Source organism: Garra rufa, chromosome 13, assembly GCF_049309525.1.
Source record: "Garra rufa chromosome 13, GarRuf1.0, whole genome shotgun sequence".
Taxonomy (NCBI): Eukaryota; Metazoa; Chordata; class Actinopteri; order Cypriniformes; family Cyprinidae; genus Garra; species Garra rufa.
The window spans coordinates 31865170-31887541 of NC_133373.1; the positions used below are offsets into that span (position 1 = coordinate 31865170).

Below are 22372 nucleotides of genomic sequence, written 5' to 3' on the forward strand. Positions count from 1 at the left end.
TTAATCAATGTGCAGAATTAGTAAAATGCAAAAAAATGTGTATACACAAAATTTAACCTTATATAAAATGGATATTAAATAGAAAGAAAATTATACCTGAAGTGAATTGAGCAGTGCAAACACCACATGAATGCCTAAATCTTGTGAAACCATGGTTCCAATTCCAAATCCCCATGTTAGACCAAAAATAGGAGTCAAAAAAGCCACACATCTTACAATGACCATCAGGGCATGTTTCTCATCTGGTTGAGTTGCGGCACCAACTCCTCTCCTCAACATCTTGTACAGAACCACAATCAAAATCACAAGGTTTATGGCTACAATAGTGAGAGCTGGAATCACAAATGCCAACAGGGCCATAGACTCAGACCAGTTCAGCCAGCATGCATCTCTTTTGGAAATATAATTTTGAGGTCCAGCTGTTGATGCAACAGTGATGGACGCTATGAGCAAAGGTGCACCATAACCGACTACGAAGGCAATGACCATCATTTTGGCCCTTGACATTTGAGAAAAGACCATGACTGTACGGTAAAAGAGCAACAGCGCTGAAATTAACATCCAGAAGAAAAGAGCCAGGTAAAAAAAGTGCATGAAGAAAACCGCCGGAGTGCAGCGACCCACTGAGGTTGGCTGCTCTTGTTCTGCAACTGCAGCTCCAATGATAAAACAGATGTTTGCGATCAGCAGGGACACGGCAATGTTGACTATGGAGACATGTCGCATGTAGGATGTGTCATTTCTTCTTATTGATTTCCATACGAGAGTCTCAATAATGAGGCATATAATCAAACTGGCCATTGAAATAGCAACACCAATGTAAGTTATATAGGCTAAGGCTATGTGATCAATGGAAAACGGAGACATTAGGATTGAAAAAGAGGTTGTGTGGTTGCATTCACATGTAATCTTGCCAGTTTCGTTCCCTTCACTTATATAGGGCTTTACTTCACATCCAGTGGAATCCCATGTGCTGAGATTGAAGTTCCAAAAGACACACTCAGGATTTCCCAAAGACTGATTAGTAATGTCAAATGCAAAAGAAATGTTGTTAATCGTTTGATTAACCTTAACAACAACCACATCTCCATTGATGCGCACATCTGATTTCCTGCTGTCATTAGTACCTTGAGAAGGTAGGACATTGTCAAGAGTTGTGAAGATTATGATGGTTATGATAGTCTCTTGGGGAACTTGTGGTATCACAATCTCCGTAGTTGAGTTTGGCAGTGCTGATGTTATGTTGAATGAGTTTTTAATTGTTGTTCTGTTCAGCTGAATGGATGTTTCATTAATCGCAAACTCATCTGTGAGACGGTCACTTATATTCTCAATAGCGCTCAGAAGTTTAATGCTGGTGTTTTCTGTGTTGTTGCCTTTGTTCAGTTTGTTCCATGTGTCACTGACATTACCTGATACAATAATGTCCACTGTGCTTAGGAAATTCTGTAAATTGAATATAAAATTATGTTTAAAATTCTGATTCTAAATAATATAATATAAAACCGTACTAATGAAGAGAATGGGTATTGCACAACACAATTATGTACACTGAATCAATTTTAGTTTATTTTAACTAGATCTTCACTATCTTAAATTAATTCAATACAACAAGCATAACATCTCTACACATTAAATATCACATAAAATTTTAAATGTGAATATACATACCCCCATTACTACACTATTGATGGCAGTAGTTTGTGACAAGTCAGCAATTTGAAAGAGCATGCCCACAATTGCTTTGACAGTAGCAGCAGACTGGGTTATATTAATATTATTCTCTGATGTTGCAATACTGAGGTTAGCCATAAACCCTGGAATCCCATCCACAGTCAAGGTCTATATTGCAAAGCACACATATGTAAATGATAGAAACCTTTGAAATAGCCAGATCCTAGATAAATACATGATCCATAGATTACCTCAAGTTCTTTAGTTAGGTTGTCGATAACTTCAAGCACACAGTTGTCCTCTACTGATTTCCAAACATTTGATTCACATTTGTAAGTTATGGTGCCTTTCATGCCTTTTCCACAGACTCCTGTTGTCACATCATTTGTTTTTCCAACTCCAAGTTCTTCATTTCGACAGTCAAAATCTGGAGAAGTATTTGATTGGAAGTCAGAAGAAAATTCAGCAATGTTTCTCTCAGAACAGAACATCACATTACACTTTATACATATTGGATGCAGAAAGATAAGAAATAGGTAGGGTCAAATGACTAAATAATAGAACCAGAACAGTCAACACCAGATAATGTACAGTAAAGTAAACAGTAAAAGCACTTTGATGCTGGAAAGAAAGAGAACCTGAAGACTTACTTTCCAGGGTTAGCCTAACTGTGACGCTGCTATAGCTATAAGTGTAATTCTGTAGTTGTGGCAGATCCTTAAGACGACATGTAAAAGTTTCCTCTGTACAATTTCCCTTTTGAGTAGCATAGTTTAATGTGATACTGTCAGATCCTGTTTGTGTAAAAAGAGAAATGCATTTACACAAAAAAACAAATTAATAACATGGAGAACTTAATTGAAGGATTAAAATTGTACCAGCGATTTGTATGTACAACCTGCAATTTGTACTGTTCCACCCAGGACCCACTCAAGATTGTAGCCAACATCAACGGAACATTTCAGTTGGAAACTGCTGCCATCACATGGAAAAACACGGGATTTTTCCCCCACAATGATACTGGGACGTTGTTTAATAACAATGTTTTGCCACTGAATGTAGGGTATTGTGTTCTTTTGCATGATGCATGAATATCGAGCTGCATGTTGGGGAAAACAAATGTATCATTAATGTAACTATTAATAGTATAAGTATAGTTTGCGAATGAGAGGATGTTCATGACATTAATGTCCTATTAATTAAACTATGGCATCAGTTGTACAGCAGACTACCTTTTAAAACCAGACTCCAATATCACTCAGGCACTTTGCCATAGGCAAAGACAAAAAAATAAATCTCATGTCACTCACCACTGTCACTTTCACTAGCGTTTTTCACAGTGAGAGTTCTATTGCCGTTTGAAAGTAAGTATCTCATGGTGTCTAGCGCAGGATCTTCATTATCCACTTTCCATTTTATTTGTCCATTTGCAAAGTCTGGCTGTTTACAGTTCAGGTCCACCTTTTGCAGAGGATATAACTGATCTGCTATGAAGACTGTTTGTTCTGTAAATAAAAACCATGCAGCTCATATTATCCAACAACAAACAACACCTAAACAAATATTATGAAAATAAGAAATTTTTAGATTAGGCACTGACTAGCCTTACCACTTTCACCAAAGGCATCTTCAGCTAAAATTATTCCTTGTTTACTCAGAGAGTCAGAAAGCTGTTTGTTTGCTGCTCCAAAATCAAGGTTGTTGGATGTTGCACTTATAGTGTAGTCTGCTAAAACACTACCAGGTCTATGTAGCAAAACACAGTCCACACCAATGTCAAGACATTATTTATTGGGAAGTTTGTGTGAAAAAAAAAGTCAACATTTAAATGGTAAATCATACCTGAAGCCAGACACTTTTGTAGAGCCAGTAATGTAGCCAGTTAGCTTACCAGTATAACTTGCGTCAATCTGTAAATGCAAAATACCTGTATGCTTAAAAATGTTACAATATTAAAAATGAATGTGTATGTGGATCAAGTCTCTCTTCTACATGGCTTTGCAAAAAGGTTGATATTGAAGAATACTATATTTAAACTGCTATTGACTGTTAAATGGATGTTACAGAAAAATTACATATATTTATATTGAAAATTAATTAAAAACAAAAACATGTATGTTTTGTCCTTTCAACATTATTTTCAAGCTGTATTCAAAGTTGTATTTATCGTATTCACAAATCTTAAAAAAAATTTAAATTAAATTTAAAATGCAGAATACTCACTGTTGATCGAATTAGTCCAGATAAATCTTTGTAAATGTTGCTATTAGGGTCTGCAAGTCTTAAGTCAAACGACTGAGCTATTTTCATTTGCATTCTAATATCTAAAAAAAAAATCAGTATTAAAAATATATGAATATATTTTTTCCTCCATGAAATCAAACATTTAAAGGATTAGTTCACTTCCAGAATAAACATTTCCTGATAATTTACTCACCCCCATGTCATCCAAGATGTACATGTCTGTCTTTCCTCAGTCAAAAAGAAATTAAGTTTTTTGAGGAAAATATTCCAGGATGTTTCTTCATATTGGACTTCAATGCGGATCAATGGGTTTAAGGTCCAAACTGCGATGCAGGTTTCAATGCAGCTTCAAAGGGCTCTACATAATCCCATCCGAGGAATAAGGGTCTTATCTAGTGAAACGATCTGTTCTTTTACAAAGTGACTAAAGTTGTAAAGTTGTGAACACAGAGCTAGTGCAAGGTGAGCATTTGTGGTAAAAAAAAAAAAAATTAATAAAAAAAATATATATATATACATTTAAAATTTTTATTTTTAAGAAAATGACAATCATTTAAGTAGATAAGAATGGGATCGTGTAGAGCCATTTGAAACTGCAATTTAGACCTTCAACCCATTGGCTTCCATTGAAGTCCACTATATGGAGAAAAATCTTGGAATGTTTTCCTCAAAAACATGAATTTCCTTTCAGCTGAAGAAAGTAAGATATGAACATCTTGGGGATGTCATGGTGGTAAGTAAATTATTGGGAATTTTTTATTCTGGAAGTGAACTAATTCTTTAATATCAAAGGGTTTGCTGTATTGATTTTGTTTAACTGGGAGAGGGCATACCTGTTGTTGTAGTCGTAGTTGTTGTCGTTGTTGTCGTTGTTGGTGTTGTTGGTGTTGATGGCATTGTTGATGATGGAACTGTTGGAACTGAAGAAAACTGGCATGAATTTGAAATGAACTTTAACTTTGACTCTTACTTTGATTCTTACCTCAACTTTCTCTGTGATAATTCCAGGGGTGGTGCAACGGTTCAACTTACTTATTGTTCAGTTTGTATCACGGTTTCGGTACGGTTCAGTACATGTGCTATGTTTAGGGGAAAAAATTAAAAGCAAAGAAATAAGAATAATCTATATAAATTAGGGATGCACGATATGAAAAATTCTAACCGATACCGATAGCCGATAATTAAGTCCTTCTTTTGGCCGATGCCGATACCGATAACCAATACATTCATATTTTTATATGATAATTTTGTGCACACAGGAGAATACAAAATCTAAGATAAACTAATGAAATTTATATTATATATCTGGGTCTAACAATCATAGCAAACAGTCCTGACTCTTCAAAAATGTTTTTTTTTTTTGTGTGTGTGTGTGTGTGTGTGTGTGTGTAAGGCACCACAATTCTAAATAAAATAAAATGCTTTGACATTTTGTCAACGTGGAAAAAATGAAAAGTGCATCATGGAGTAAAGTCAGATGTCCAAATGTCTGTGGTAAAGCTTACATGTAGTCCATTCTTATTGATCATATTATGAATGTGTGCAGCAGCCAAATCGTACAAGGCGGGGAATAAAACATCAGAATCGAGATAAAAACGTCTCAACTCTTCAGAATGCTGCAAGCGCAACGCAGGTCATGTGACATGAACCAACCAATCAGCTTCATCCTTTCCCTTAATAACACTGAAAGCACTGGCAAGGTGGAGAAACAGCTTATCAAAGCTGTACAGGAATAAACATTTTTAAATAAATTTGATAACAGAGCTACTGCAAGCGATTTTAATGCTGAAAAGCTATTTATTCTTTGCTGAAACTACCGCGTCTTTATGGAGAGCGCATGTCATGGCTGCTTAGCAACGGCAGACGCCACTGGAGCTCAAACTACAGAGCGGTTTGGCAAAGACTTTGGGTTTGGAAAGAAAGAGAAGGCGGCGTTTCAGCGTTTTCCACGCGTTTTTAGGCGCGACATGTGAACGGCCCCTAAAATGGATTCACCGCGATGACGACCTCTGAAGTGAGATATAAGATTGTTAAAACTTAACGGCTTTTTACCTCCTCTCGGAATCCTTGCTAAACGTGTTGCAAATAGCAGTAGCATTGTCCTCTGTCACCGTGAAAAACTTCCAGACCTGCGAAGGCGATGATGACGACACAGATGATGACGTATTAAACGCGACAAAGGCCGAGTCACTGCAGTTTACAGCTGCAGTCACTTGCACTCGGAAAGCAGATGAATCTCAGATAAACCAGACTGATTGATTGATTTACCAGCAAGAGTACTTTATCGGATCGGGTTTCATTTATTTATCGGAGCAATAAAAATTACGTCATTTTTACCCATATCGGTCGATAATTTATCTGTCCGATAAATATCGTGCATCCCTAATATAAATACAAGCAACAGCACAAATAAACACAATAGAGTAAAGACACAAATAAAATAAACTGATTTTTCGTATTTTTAGGTAGGTCTAACATTACTTTTTAGGTACATAGGTAAATAAAATGATCAAATGTAAAAAAGCATTGCAGTATAAAATGAAGTTTATTGAAGTTACAAAAGCTATTCAATCAAGAGCAGTGAGTGATTTCCTTCTTGCTGTTTGGTAAATGTTAAGAAATTTATCCGGCTATATCTGCTAGGATACTTGCCAAGACGGGAATTTTGACAAATTTTTTGTGTGAATTTGTCCATTCAAACACAATAAAAGAGCTTAATATTTGCACGCATTCAGAGGCGCGGGTTCGCACGGTTCTGATTACAGGTTTACGCGCTTCGGCAGAGAGCACACACAGATCTTCTCACTGCAAGAGTGAGTTTGTGTCTTATGAGTCTTAAATGTTGAAACGGGCAAAGCTTAAATGAGTTTAGTTTCAATCCAGATAGCAATGTGTGCTGTTCAGGTCTCACCTGCATACCAGCGCTATCAGCACCCGGGAGACGACGGAATAAATGACTGCTCATATTCCAGTATAGGGCACTCGCATGGAACAAGAATGGTTTGTCCACGTTTTTTATTTAATCGCTGTTGTCGTAACGTATTGGGAAGCCAGAATGCGTATCAATCAGCAGAAACATGCATTAGCCGAACATTGTTTGTTTTACGTGTTATTATTTAAAACATATTGCATATGCGTAGTCAGTTTCAAGTTGAACCACGGTCCTGGTGCACACAGGACGAACGGGATGGTTCGATTTTTTTTTTTACCGAGAACCGTTGCACCCCTAGATAATATCATGGACTTAAGTGTGCATTGTATAGACTAAACTTCAGCACTTTCACATATAGTTGTGCTGTATCTCAGATTTTGTTTTACTGGTCGTACTTCTTGTTGTTGTGTTTGTTCTTGTTGATGTTGGTGTTGATGGTGTTGTTGTTGATGGCACTGTTGGAACAGAAGAAAAATGACGAATTTGATGAATTTGAAATTATCTTTAACATTGACGGGAAAATTGACTGTACCCTTTTGTAAATTAGGAAAGGATATTTAAAAAATCAGATGAACATAATTTATATACAATACTGTTCAAAAGTTTGGGGTCAGTAAGACTTGTAATAGTCTTTAAAGAAGTCTCTTATGCTCATCAAGGCTGCATTTATTTGATTAAAAATACAGGACGGATCATACAATTCTCTGCAATTGCAGACGGCTACAATGAGCTTTTGTCTTCCATTGTTGAAAATGTTTTTTTTTTTTGTGCTACCGCTTCATTCAAGATACGTGTGGTGACGTCGCTACAGTGAGACGCTCTGATTGGTTGACGCACTGTGTCAAGCCCGTCAAAAGTTCAGCTAGCGTTTGCTGCATTGACGCTTGAAACGCAGGTAACGCTTGAAAAGTTGCTGATCCAGTGCACAAAACGCACCGCAGAGCCTCTGACGAACCTCTGACGGACTCAACCATAGACTGACGCTGATGTTTGGGGTGGTGTGAACGCACCATAAAGTGTCACATGATCCTTCAGAAATCATTCTAATATGCTGATTTATTATTAGAATGATCAATGTTGGATAATATCAACAGTTGTGCTGCCAAATATTTTTGGAACCTGTGATTTTTTTTTTTTCAGGATTCTTTCATGAATAACAAGTTTAAAAAGTAAAATATATTTTTTTATAACAATGTAAATTATTTATTATAACTTTTAACAAAGACTATAGAATACCTAAGACATGTCACTCATGTAGTTTTGAATGGGGAAAAATGCAACGCTCATTATGGCCGCAAAGCCCCGCCTTCTTAGTGAAAGAGCCAATCATTGATTAGGAAAGTCTGCGCGTCACTGCTACTGCCGTTATAAGTCCCAGTTGCTATAGAAACAGTTGCCGCTCTGAGACATGCGCTCAGTACTGCGCATGCCCACTGGCTCATTTAGCCGGAAAAATATGCGGTTTTTAACGCTATTGGAGCACAAGGGACCATATTTATAAGTCAGTTCTTGTAGGATTTCTTTGGAGATTTAAAATATGAAATTTAATCGTAAGCTTGGTAAACAGTTTTGGAGAATTTGATGTTTACCCTTTCAAACAGATAGGAGCTGCAATTGCCTGCCCGATAGGCATTTCAAAGATGGCCGCCGAGTGACATGACTTGCCTTAAAGGGACTTTGCTTTCAATTAATTTTTAATTATTACCTTAATTCATCCTTGGTGAATAAAATTATTAAATTCTTAAAAAAAAAAAAAAGAAATATAAAAAGAAACAATAAAAATGTACTTACCCCAAACTTTTAAACGGTAGTGTACATAAATAAATACATAAGTTATATACATACATGACATCAAAGTACCGCAAGAACATTTCAAAAGCATGCAGATCTGTCTGCTCTCCATAGCTCTCGCGGTACTTTATCAAAAACCAATCGGTCTGTGCAGCTTTAAAGGTCCACTAAAGTGCCTTGAAACACGCAGCGTTATTCTATGTGATGAGGTACTTTTAACTGAAACAAAAACATATAGCTAAGCCCCGCCCACTTCTTTTGAATAGCCAATAGCTTTCCATTAATATCTGCTCGGGCCAGAGCCGTTAAGCTTGGTAAAGCCGTAGCATTTGTAAGCTTATGACAGCCACAGACCAATAAATTACCCCATAGATTCAATATGAAACTCTTGCTAAAACAAAATAGTGATCATCATCATTCTGAGGCTGTGTAGTATAATACATGCCGATCGCGCTTATAATCTGCTCCGAGCATCGCGTCTCTGGACCAGAGCCAAGTCCGGAGTAGACTGTGCGCCCTGCCGTGGTTCACATGACTCAACGTGAAACCATAACTCATTTGCCCCAATGGAAAGCACATTTACATGGTCTGAATCGTTCTCTGTCCCCTACATTGCGTACTACATGCCATTCATCACAGAGAAAACACTAACGCTGTGAACAAGTGAACAATCTCTATGCAGATTCAGCGTCTATTTGTATGGACTCTAGAGAGCATTTGATTGGACAGAATGTTTGATGAAAATTGATGAAAATTTTGTCTTAGTATTGAAGCACACTAAAAGCCAAAAAACTTTAATTTTGATTTCAGGGGAACCTTTAACACCTTTATGGTTAACTGGTGATGATACAGGGCAAAAACTTACTGTGTGATGCAGTCTATAGAATGCAGTTAAATGACCCTAAAATACCAGCTATTGGGAAATATGATACAGTTGACAAACACAAAAAACGAGTACAGTTTGGGGCAGCTGTAGCCTAATGGTTATGAGTGGTTATAATGGAGAGTCGGACTTGTAAACCAAAGGTTGCGGGTTGAGTCTCAGGTCTGGCAGGGATTGTAGGTGGGGGGAGTAAATGTACAGCGCTCCCTCCACCCTTAGTACCACGACTGAGGTCCCTTGAGCAAGGCCCCGAACCCCCAACTGCTTCCCGGGTGCCGCAGCAATAGCAATATGACTACCCACTGTTCCAGGTGTGTGTTCACTACTGTGTGTGTGCACTTGGATGGGTTGAATGCAGAGCACAGATTCTGAGTATGGGTCACCATACTTGGCCTCATGTCACATCCTTTCCTTTTTTTTTTTTAGCAGGAAGGCTGTTTTTGTCCCTAAAGTGCAAATGTGATATTGATTTAACAGTTCAGTAAATAAGTTAATGCATTATATTTTAGAATCAATATTATCAGTTTTTTTGCTAATTTTTACCAAAAGAAATATTACATATTAAAGCCAAAGCAGAACTGCTGTGTGCCTCCTAGCAATACAATTTCTGAAGAACCTGCTTTTTGAATGAATCAGGTGATCCGATGATTTAAAGGTGCCATAGAATGGAAAATGCCTAGGTTATGAAGGTAACCCACGTTCCCCGAAGGAGGGAACGGAGACGTTACATTGGGGATCTCGCTTGAGAGACCAATAATCTCTGAGCCTTATATTAAAAAAGGCCAATTGCAAATTGGCGAGTGGACGTGCACGCCGGCCACTCCCCGGTACATACGGGTATATAAGATGGCGGCGCGCATCACTCAAACAGGTTTTCGCTGAAGAGCCGTCAAGCCGGCGTCAGCGCGACGCCAGGGGCGTGGCAGGGAAATGTAACGTCTCCGTTCCCTCCTTCGGGGAACGTGGGTTACCTTCCTAACCTAGACGTTACCCCTTCAGTCGAGTCACTTCGACGTTACATTGGGAACAGACCCATGGAACAGGCCACGACCCTGGCACCGCGTTACGCATAACTTCACATGCTGACAAGTATACGTGCCGGCAGGCGCAGTGTAACGTAACCTTCCCAACGCCCTGAGGCCCAATAAGGGGGACCTTCCAGGGATGCCAGTTGTACTGAAGCATGGGTTGGGGGGGCGGAGCACATGACATCTTTACATGTGGAAATGAGAAAAATTCAATATCCGTAAGGGTTTTTAGGGATACACGAGGGAAACAGCGTAATCTTCCGCTGGAATAACGAAAGGTATAGCCACAACCTGCGGGGCGAAGGAGACCCAGGCAGGATCACAGTGCAGGGCTACTCCGCGCCTAGCCCTGACTGCGGGGCATGGAGGACCCAGGGTTCACCAAGGGGCTACATCCCGGAAATAGCGCACGGATCCACATGGGAATGGCGCAGCAAACCGACACCAGCCGGTCTCCCATTCACCTGTAAGTCCTTATGTTAGGACACGGGAGGACAGCCTCTACGCAGAGGTTGTAGAACCTAGCGAAGGTATAGGTGTCGCCCAGCCTGCAGCTCTCAGACATCTGCTAGAGAGGTGCCATGAGCCAAGGCTCAAGGCTGTCCCTGAGTATAACAGGGAGATGGCATCTACCACCCAATGAGCCAACCTCAGTTTGGGGACAGCATTCCCTTTCTGTCTGAACCCCAAAGCAGATAAGCTGCTCGGTGCGCCTGAAGTGCCGAGTGATTTCACATATTTATAGACACAACATCGCAAGACTGGGTCTGCCTCCTCCAGGGCAGAGCTTGCAGGTTCAACACCTGATCGCGGAAAGGCGTGGTGGGAACCTTGGGCACAATAACCGGGCCGGGGTCTCAGGTTGCAACGTGAGAGCGCCGGGCCCGAATTTCTAGACACACTCCGCTGACAGAGAAAGCTTGTAGGTCTCCTACCCTCTTGATGGAAGCCAGGGCAATCAGGAGCGCTGTCTAAATGACAGGAATTCTAGCTCGACTGAGGCCAGTGGCTGAAAATGGAGCGCCTTGCGGCCCTGGGGGCGACGGGGGGGGGGGGGGTCCCAAGAGGGTATGAGGTGCTGTCTGGGCACCTCTGTGGAGCCTCACGACCAGTGGATGCTTACCTACTTTGCTCCATCTATTCGGAGAGTCGAGGGGACAGCCTGCGCTCCGACTCTCCTGCAGGAAAGGAAGCATTACTGCAATCGTGTATCTCTGTGGGTCCTCTCAGCGAGAGGAATGCCAGCAAATAGACCTAATCTCAGTGCGTAAGCCAGCCTAGTTAAGGGAGCTAGGTACCGAGAGATAGTTTCTATCACGGCCTGAGAGGCCGGAAAGGTCTATGGTGTCAATCCGTGCCCTTACAGGGAGGGACTGCCGCGAGGGAATGGTTACTAAGACCTAAGTCCGGGTGGGCCATTCCTGTAGCGCAACCAACAGACTTACTCCTCGTCCTCCCTGGACTCGCACAGTGTCTGTGCAAGGAGGCTTGCTGGGGAAGGGCGTACTTGGGCCCCGGAGGTCAGCTGTGTGCCAGTGTTACTCTGAAAGAGGCAGCTGGCAATGGGAAGAATCGGAAGACGAGCGGATGTGGCTGGCCTACCGATATGCTCCAAACTAGCTGCATCACAGGGTGGAGTCGCCATTCTGCAGGTGGGTGGACTGTCGTGAGAGCCGACAGGCTGCACGGTTGAGTTTTCCTGCTTCCAGTGAAAGGCAAGTAGCAAAATCTGCCACGTTGGACTCCATGGGAGCAGATGGGGAGGTAGTAAGCCTCTATCGTACATGGCAACCCAACCCGTGGTAAGCCACGGACTGGCTTGTCGGCCATACTGCGGGAAAACGCCAGTCCGGAGTGAGCCGAGATGCCATGCCCATCATGGGACTCGATCGTGCTGAAGCGGTCTTCACATGAACAAGCTTAGCGGCTCTTAAGCGGCTAGAGCTGACATGTGCCCCAGGAGCCTCTGATTTTGAGAGGGAACGCTGTATTGTGCCTGATTGGCTCAGGGACTACAGCACTGACTGCGCGCTCTAGTGTGGTAAGGCGGGCTGTCTTGTGGACCGAGTCGGGCTCCCGACCGAGGAAACGAATCCCCTCGGTTGGCCTGAAGGACCAGATGGCGGGGGTGCCGAAGCACCAGGTCCCTGTATTCGCACAACGGAACTCACGAGTGGGCTCGTAAAGCACCAGTCGAAGAGACGGTTGATGACGCGAACTCCTGTCTGCCGAAGAGGGGACAGGAGAGCTCCCATGAAAAGGCCGCTCTGGGAGATGGGAGTGTCAAGAAAGCGTGCTTTGTCGGCGTCTGCCATCTGGGCCAGAGTGAGCCATAGGTGTCGCTCCTGGACCACAGCCGTGGACATCACCTGACCAAGGGCCCGCGCCGCGACCTTCGTCGCACGAAGGGCGAGGTCGGTGGCAGCGCGGAGTTCCTGCATCGTGCCTTGGTCGGGACCACCCTCGTGCAGCTGTTTTAACCCCTTGGCCTGGTATACCTGCAGGGTCGCCATCGCATGCATCGGCCTGGCCCGCAGCGTGAAAAGCGCGGCCCGAAAGGGCGGACGAGCGCTCGCAAACCTTGGAGGGGAGATGCGGCCGGTCCCGCCAGGTGGCGGCGCCACGCGGGCAAAGGTGCACCGGCACAGCGCGCTCGACCTGGTGAACCGACACATATCCCCTGGCCGCCCCGCCATCAAGGGTGGCGAGGGGAGAGGAGCTGGGCAGCGGGCGAGATGAAAAAGGCGCCCGCCAGGTCTTAATCAGCTCCTCGTGTACCTCCGGGAAGAATGGCACCGGGGGGGGGTCCCTGGTCCCTGGTCCCTGGTCCCTGGTCCCTGACTCTCCCTCTGACGCAGCGGCCGACATCTCTTCCTCCTGTGGAGCGCCAAAGGAGACGCCCAGCCCGTATGGCGGGGAGGCGTACTGCTTCGGCATATCGACGGGGTTATGCTGGCGGGCGGAAGACCGCAGGGCTTTTGGGGCCGGCGGAACGTTCGGCACCGTGACTTGAAATTCCCCCTCTTGCCTCGCCACCGCGGCGGGAAAACTTCGCCGGCCGTGGGGCGCGAAGGGGGGCCTGCCCGCGAGCGAGCGGTGAGTCCTCAACATACCCATGGTCATGCTTTCGCAATGAGCGCATGAACCATCCATGAAAGCTGCTTCAGCATGTTCGGGGCCCAGACATGTGAAGCAGCTTTCATGTCCGTCCAGAGAGGTGAGGTAACTGCCGCACCCAGAAGCGCACAGCCGGAAAGCCATTCTGAAAAGAACGTCTTTACACGGCCGTGAGAAATTGCTCTTTTAGTCCCGGTCTGCCCAGGGAGGAAACCGCGGCACCACTGTGCACTCAATGGGGCTTGCTCGCTGGAGAGCAGGAAGGCTTTTTGTGGCCGTGAAAACGGCCGCCCGCAGGACCCCACTGGCGGCGTCGAGAAATTCACTCTTTCAGTAGATTGTCTCTTATTCGATCGCCGCACACCAGCAGAGAAGAGCAGCAGCAGGAACGTGAAGTTTTCTTCTTTTGGAGAAGCAGAAGGCTTGAGCATGAAGGCTCTGAAAGCGAAAGTCTGTTTGAGTGATGACGTCCACTCGCCAATTTGCAATTGGCCTTTTTTAATATAAGGCTCAGAGATGATCGGTCTCTCAAGCGAGATCCCCAATGTAACGTCGAAGTGACTCGACTGAAGGGGTAACTGAATTTACCTTGGCATTGTTAAATAATAACAGTTCAGTACATGGACATGACATACCATGAGTCTCAAACACCATCGTTTCCTCCTTCTTATATAAATCAAGTATTTGCAAAAGACCACCGAAAAATAGGTCAATTCCAACATAACATGGACTGTTACGAAACTTTCCCGAGATCGTTAATAGTTACGCCTCCAACATTTGCATCGCCCAATCATCAGTAACATCAGTTAAACAAGGCAATCCATTGAAGGGACAGGTTAGCTTAATGCTAGCGCTAGCCTATTACATTGCAGTACAAAAGATATCACTTACCACATAAACAGAGAGATGACTGCGCTGATGATGGTGAATGATGGAGAAATGACTGCGCTGATGATGGCGAATGATTTACAGATCTTGAGAATCACTGACGAGCAGCTCAACTTGTGTGGTAAGCACTTTGTAACTTTACACGGAGCACATGCATCACAGTAATCAGACTAAACTGTTGGCGATTCAAAATGGCAGATTTAACAAACAGCATATTAAAATCGGCTAGAGCTACGTAATTAATATATATATTTTTATCCATGTGTGAACTATTAGATGAGCAGCTTTGTGAAACAGCGAATCAGGGCAGAGCTCATTAATATTCATGAAGCTTCCAAATAAGGCAAAAACAGAGCATTTCATTATAGGGACAAATCCTAGGGTTGTAAATGGACCTGTAAAATTATTTCTGGAGATTTTGCCCTTTCCTATGCCATATACCTTCTATGTAGATATCAGAGAACAATTTAAAATATTCTCTCAATGCATTCTATGGCACCTTTAATGATCCATTCATAAAGATCCATTTTCTTTTTTCTTAATGAATTTGAGTTTGAATGAATCAAATTAATCAATGAATGAATTATGTTAGTCAGGTACGCAGAACAGACCCATGGATTCAGGGTTTCGAGTATCAATATATCTGCCCTTTTCAATGAACAAATTAACATGCAGTAATCTCAAGACAATTTAATCCAGATATTGTAATCAAATCTGCTAACTTCTTTGAAGAACTAAATTAGTCAGACATCAGTTATCAGGTGGAAAAGATCTAGCATCTGTCAAATCATCTGAGATGTTTTAAGTGAGGTACAAAGAACAGACCAATTGTTTGTTGTGTTTTCTTCTTGGTATTCCAGTGTTTGTTTAATGTATATATTTAAACAAACGGACAGCAGCATTTAGACCTTCACCTCAACTCTGTATTTATGACAATACCATGGATGGACTTAAGTTGAAGTTGCATTGAATGGATGGGTTTAAGTAACAGTTCTCAATACTAATAGTAATCTTCAGCATCTTCACATACAGCTGTTGTGCTGTATTTCAGATTTTGTTTTACTGTGCATACCTGTTGTTGTTGTTGTGTTTGTTGTTGGTGTTGATGGTGTTATTTTTTTAATATGCTTTATTTTAAAGATTTTCCTAAATACAACACACAACAAACAAACAACATTGTATCAGACCTCACATGTACTCACAAGGAAAAAAAGAAAAATAAACAAACAAATACATAAATGAAAATACAGAAGTAGAAAAAATAAAATACAATTTAAATAAATAAAATGATAAAAAATGTACAATACCTACATGCATAAATGATAATGCTTACAATAATAAATGCAAGTTTGATAATTAGAACAAAGAGCTGCAATAGAGTCAATCACTAGGAATGCCTGAAGGTAATACACAACTCAACCCACATAGGGAACCTTAGACATTGGTTTATCAGCTAGTTTGTAGTATCCAAGTATCCTAGGAATGATCCCCAAACAGCGGAAAACTTTTCAGTGGAGTTAGTCCTCAAAAATCTGAGTCTCTCCATTTTGAATAACAGAAATCATGTCCATTATCCAAATTCGAAAAGAGGGAGATGAAGAACACTTCCAGTTCTTCAATATAAGTCTCTTGGCCACGATCATACCCAAGGTGAGGGCCTGTTGTAAAGTTTTGGGAAGACTAGAGGTATGTTGTGAAAAGCCGAAGATAGCAAGTTCTGCGTCAGGTAGAAGAGGCCTGATTTAGGCCTTAGAGTACCAATTGAATATACTTGTTCAAAATCTAAACAGTGAGAGCAAAACCAGAAAGCATGAGCAGTTGTATCCTCTGTGACCTTGCACTTGTCACAGAATGGTGAAACAGTGGAGAAAATTTTATGCAGTTTGGTCTTGGTGTAATGTAAACGATGAATGACCTTGAATTGTATCAACTGATGTCTACTGTTGACTGAGCATGACCGTACTGCAGTCAAACACCTATTCCATGTTTAATCAGAGAGCTCGGCTCCTGGTTCTTCTTCCCAGGCCAATTTAAATCTCTCGCTAGGGCCAGTGACACAACTCTCAAATAAGCCAACAAATTTTGAGATAAGATGCGTGGAATGAGGAGGATTCAAGAAAATATCAAAAAACGTGTGTTTCTCAGGGAGGAATTCAAAATTACAAATTTTGGTCTTCACATAATGCCTAATTTGTAAATAACAAAAAAATGTGAATGGGGCACATCAAACTTCTCTCTCAGCTGATTAAATGATGCAAACCTGCCCTCAACATAAAGGTCCTTAATGGAACATAAACCCTTCTCCTTCCATACAAAATAGGTTCTGTCAGACTATGAGGGTGAAAAAGAATGTTTGTAACAAATTGGAGTATACACAGAGGTCTCTGGTAGGGACAGGATTTTCCTTACTTGATATGAAATTTTTCAACACAATACTTTACTTATTAATAGCTGTTGTTTTGTCTAATTTGGAGAATAACATGGCCACTAATGAAGTCCTACCGGCCAGACCTGTTTCCATTTGCACCCATAAGGGAACGTCAGAGGTCATGTTACCAGGTGCAACTTTCTCCCAGTACTGTACATTAAAGCTCTAACATTGGCAGCCCAGTAATAGTGTTTAAATACCGGCAGACCCAAACCGCCCACAGACCTGGGCCCGTATCCCTAAAGAATTTTTGTGCAAAAAGTGGCTCCTAGCGGCCAAATTCTAAGAAAATTCTCAGAGTCATGACGTTTTCTTAGAATTTCCCCTAAAAGTGACACGAAAATCCCAGTTAATATAAATGCTATTTCTCAAGATTCCTAGCGCTTAAAAGGGCTCCTAAGGCGAGATCTGCTAAGAGCAGGGAAGAGGACTTTTAGTGGCTTAGGAGTTCCCCTAAGCAGCTGCACAAAATGGCCAACAGAGGAGGCAGGAGAGATGTCCTGCAAACACTGGATGACAGGGAATTATTGAGACGCTACAGATTGGATCGTGCAGGAATCATGTTTGTGGTGGATCTCCTTAGAGATGCAATTACTTCACCAACTGGGCCAGCAACAAACCTTGCTCCTCAGTCCAGTTCGGCTTGCGATTCCTTTTTTTCTCCATTTTCTGTGTTTTCAGGATATTTGTTAACAAGCCTATAATAAATAGACCAGCCAGCAATCACAGACATTTGATAAAAGCTGAGCCGTGTTACCCTCGTTAAGACCACACTGAGTTGTAACGTTGCAATTTCTACCTCATTAAGGACAGCCCCTTGAGATAGGCCATCTTGTTTTCAATGGGGTCCATATGGGAGTGAAAGTACAAAATATGCCAGCTAGGATATTAATATGAGCAAATAAGACACAAATCTTTTTTAGGTTAAGTTAGGAGCTCTCTGAGAGGATTGTCAGAATCTTTAGGGATACGGGCCCAGGTCTGTAAGTATCAGAGAGTGGCATGAAGTTACTTTTAGAGAGGTTGATTGTGTAACCAGATAATTTCCCAAAAGAAGTGATTAACTATACAAAAATGGGAACAGAACTTCCAGAATTCTTTAAATACAATATTATATCATCTGCATATAGACTTATAAGGACTTCCTTCCCTCCAACTTCAAGTCCCATGATATCTTTATGACGTCTTATACATATGGCCAGGGGCTCTATCGCAATATCAAAAAGGGAGGGCGAAAGGGGACAACCCTGTTGTACAGAGCAATGTAAAGAGAATTTAGATGACCTGTCTGTGTTCGTTAAAACTGAACAAACAGGCTTAGCGTATATTAACCTAACCTATGATATAAATGTTCCTCCGAGCCCAAACTTCTGCAATGCTTCTACCATGTAAAGCCACTCGACCTGATCAAAGGCTTTTTGGGCATCCAAAGACAGTATCGCTGCCTTATTGTCTCACTCGCTCCGGCTGAGGAATTCCCCCCTGACTACGCTGCTGGGAGCCGTATGCATCTCTGTCCTTAGAGACTTTTTCTGTTCCGTTTTTCCTGCTCTGCGCTACTGAGGTGGATGGCAGACAGCCTAAGTTACATTGATTTTGTAAGGACAAAATAAAGACTTCTGTTTGTTTCCCCGGCCTTCGCCTCTGGGTCCTTCTCTCACCTCACCTAACATATATTGGCTTCATACAAGGTATTAGGCAGAACATTTTCTTTTTTAGAATTGATTACCATTCTATGAAGAAGTGGGGCCAGAATGTCACAGAATTTAGTAAAAAAATCAGAACTGAATCCATCTGGCCCCGCCTCCTTTCCAGATGGAAATGACTTGATAGCAGTAACTATCTCCTCTAGAGTGAAGTCCGAATCTAATTCAGCCCTGGCAGCGTCATGAAGTTTGGGTGTTTCAAAAGACTCAAAAAAATCCATCAGATCAGAATGAGTGGCCCTGCTGCTGGAAGTGTACAGTTCACTATAAAATTCTTTAAATTGAGCATTAATCTCTTTAGGGTTGGTCAACAGGGTGCCATCCTTGGACATTGTATCTCTAAAAGTTGTTTCTCTCTTTCCTTCTTGGCGTTAGCTTCAAAGGAGATAATGTGCCCACGCATGACCACCTTCAAAGTCTCCCAAAGTATAGAATCTGACACCTCCCCATTATCATTAAATTCTAAAAACTCTTTTAATTTGGTTGTGATATAATCTACAAATTTACTATCAGCAAGCAGAGATGGATTGAAACGCCAGGAATAAGACTGCTTCAGGAGGGAAAGATCAAGAGTCATGGTGAGGGGACTGTAATCAGAGATTAATATGCTGTGATATTTGGTTTCAGTTACACGAGAAATTAACTGAAAATCAACTAAAAAGTAATCTATTCTACTGTAAGATTTGTGAACATTTAAGTAATAAGAATAATCCCTGTCAGCAGGATGTTGAATTCTCCAAATATCGACCAGGTTTCTGCACTTGAGTAAATTGTTTAGGACCAGAACTGATGTAATTCCAGGTGGGGGGCGCGTGGATAATCTATCTAAGTAAGGGTCTAAGTAACAGTTCAAGTCACCCCAAATTACTACATTAGAATTATTCCCATCGGTAATTAAGTCAAAAATTTTCTTATAAAAGTTAGGGTCATCAGTATTTGGACCGTAGACATTCAAAAATGTCAACGGCAAAGAGTTTATGGATCCAGACACTATGATAAATCTGCCATGGGGATCTGTGACCATAGAAGAAAATTGAAATGGAATATTTTTCCGAAAGAGGATGGCCACACCCCGAGTATGAGAGGTAAATGGTGATTGATAAACTTGTGATATCCAGCTACACCTTAATTTACGCTGCTCGGTTGCTTTAATATGCGTCCCTTGTAGAAGAATCGCGTCTGCTGATAAGGATTTAAGATGCCTAAATACTTTTTCTCTTTTTACAGCATTTCCTAGCCACTTAACATTCCAAGAGACCAATGTCACATTCCTTCCCCCAGTCACTCTACTCTACTAGAAGACCTCTGCATAACCATAAAAGAAAAGGGAAGTCATAAAATTAAGCACATACCTTCTGCAAGCAATTTGCAGCAATAGAGTACATTGTAAAAACTGAACTAAAAACAGAAAGGAAAAGTAAACAAAAGAAAATAACACAACAAAAACAGCAAACAAGTCTGATACAACAAGAAGTGCAACCCACAACTTACGCCACCCTCCATCGTGTCTTCCCCAACCAGACACAGAATTCCCAGTTCCATCCAAAGAGGAGCTGCCAGGCAGTTTTATGAAAACCAACTACTCACTGACAGTGTTGGGGCTAGTTACTCAAAAAAGTAATATATTACATATTACATATTACTCTCAAAAATAGTAATGCCTTACTTTACTTGATTACTCCCTGGAGAAAGTAACTAGTTATATTACTAGTTACATTTTTTTTCTTACACAAAACACTGTTATTCTTAACAAAAAAGCAAACATGACCTACTGCGTGCATCCACGGCAGAATGCAAACAAACAAAGCTCCTTTAAAGCTGACATCTCAGTGCATACGCGATCTCATAAAGCTCTTATAACACAATGGATATTATGCACAATTAATCTTGCATAAAGGTCTACATTTTGTGTGTTGTGATTCGTAAGCACGCAATATTCAGCATTGTTCAAAACTTTTGAGCAGTGAGTGAATTCTATCTTAAACACCACTGATTGGCGATGCATTCCAGAAATCAGCAGATGGCTACATTGCTCATGCTGCAAACAAGTTTTAAATCGAAACTGCCTATTCTTGCGCTTACTAATCATATATGTTGTTCTTGCTGCTTTTGTGCAATAGATGAATAACATTTTTTTGTTTTTTAGATATTTTATGTTTAGATATTTCTATATTGCGGGAGTCCTGCGAATCGTTTTATTTTCCCGCATCCCGCACACACACACACGAGTCTCTACCCGCCCGCACCAGCACACGCACTTGCCCATCAAGTTTTGTCCCGCACCGCACTCTGTTGCGTTGGGTACCGCGGGATTGCAGGTCTCTATTTGCAAGTGCCGCTCTGCTGCTGGCTGCCGGGTGTCGACCAATCGGTGATGGTAATTTAATGATACTTCGTGCCAAACCCAGGCCAATCACTGTTCCATTCACGCCCCCTCCCCTTCCCTTCTGTTCTCTATGTTGTCGTGTGCCTTGTGTGTGATGAAGGTGCTACTGGCAAATGTAACGCAAGTAACTAGCTCGGGAAAACTGTAATAATATTACCATTTTCAGACGAGTAATGCCTTACTTTGTAACGCGTTACACCCAACACTGCTCACTGACAAAGAACCCTCTCCGAAGTCTCAAATATGTAAACAAAATAGTCATGATACCGTCAAAAAAAAAACTGTTGTGTCACTTCAATTGTCTCGTTGCACAGTGCATTGAAAACTTTTGCACATCACCAATTCAAGCAAGGACTTAGTCTTCTGAATTCTCACCACACCTTTCCACAAACCGGGCTGCCTCGATCAGATCCCTGAAAACTGTAGACGCCCCAGCCACTTGATGTTGAATTTGCAGCCTAGCCGGGTATCGCAGCATGAACTTGATTCTTTTCTTGAGCAGGTTTTGCATTACATCATGGAAGGCGTTCCGCTCGCCTCGATGGTATAGTCGGGAAAAATTAGGACCCTTTTCCCCTTGTATTCCAATGTTTGCAATCTCCCACGGCGCAGAATCAGTTCCTTCTCCTGAAAATGCGGTTTTTCGCCCGCTGCTGGCTTCGGCTGAAGAGAACGATGTGCTCTATCCACTTTCAGCGGATGAGGGAAATGCTCTTCCCCAAGCAATTGGTGAATCAGCCTTGAGACGAATTTAGTGGGTTTACCCTCCTCTTCTCCTTCTGGTATCCCCACGATCTTGATATTGAGTCTTCTAGATCCAAGACTTTAGAAAAGAGCTGACTGTTTTGTTTAGACAGTTCTGAGTACTTAGTTTCCAACTTTTGTATCCTTGCCTCAAAGTCACTGGTCGCCAACTCTTTGGCCATCCCGGCTTGTAGTTCAGCCTGAGAGCTCACAAGCTTCTGAAAGTTGAGTTCAAAAAGCGTCGAAGCGGGCATTTACTCCTTGTAAAATTGACTCGGACATCTCTTTACATATCTCCTGACACAGCGAGAGCAGCTCTTGGAATTTTCTTAGCGTTGACAGGCGGGCTATTAGCTTTAGCGCTAGCTCCGGTGAGTTGATCGTCGGCGATCTTAATAATAATAATAATAATAATTCGTTACATTTATATAGCGCTTTTCTAGACACTCAAAGCGCTTTACAGTGTCAGGGGTATCTCCTCATCCACCACCAGTGTGCAGCATCCACCTGGATGTTGCGACGGCAGCCATAGTGCGCCAGAACGCCCACCA

At 41.9% G+C, this 22372-nt stretch overlaps 1 protein-coding gene across 1 annotated transcript in view; it reads right to left on the bottom strand.

Annotated features, from left to right (window-relative positions):
• The window catches only part of LOC141348479 (adhesion G protein-coupled receptor F4-like), a 51748-nt gene that overhangs the window by 121 nt on the left and 29255 nt on the right, over nt 1-22372 (bottom strand). Inside the window, exons 5-12 of the mRNA XM_073852773.1 lie at nt 7237-7305; nt 4752-4838; nt 3284-3420; nt 2985-3179; nt 2325-2468; nt 1926-2101; nt 1672-1842; nt 97-1446 (exon numbers count right to left, since the gene is read on the bottom strand). Of these exons, the coding sequence (XP_073708874.1) occupies nt 97-1446; nt 1672-1842; nt 1926-2101; nt 2325-2468; nt 2985-3179; nt 3284-3420; nt 4752-4838; nt 7237-7305 (2329 nt within the window). The remainder of the gene's footprint in view (nt 1-96; nt 1447-1671; nt 1843-1925; nt 2102-2324; nt 2469-2984; nt 3180-3283; nt 3421-4751; nt 4839-7236; nt 7306-22372) is intronic.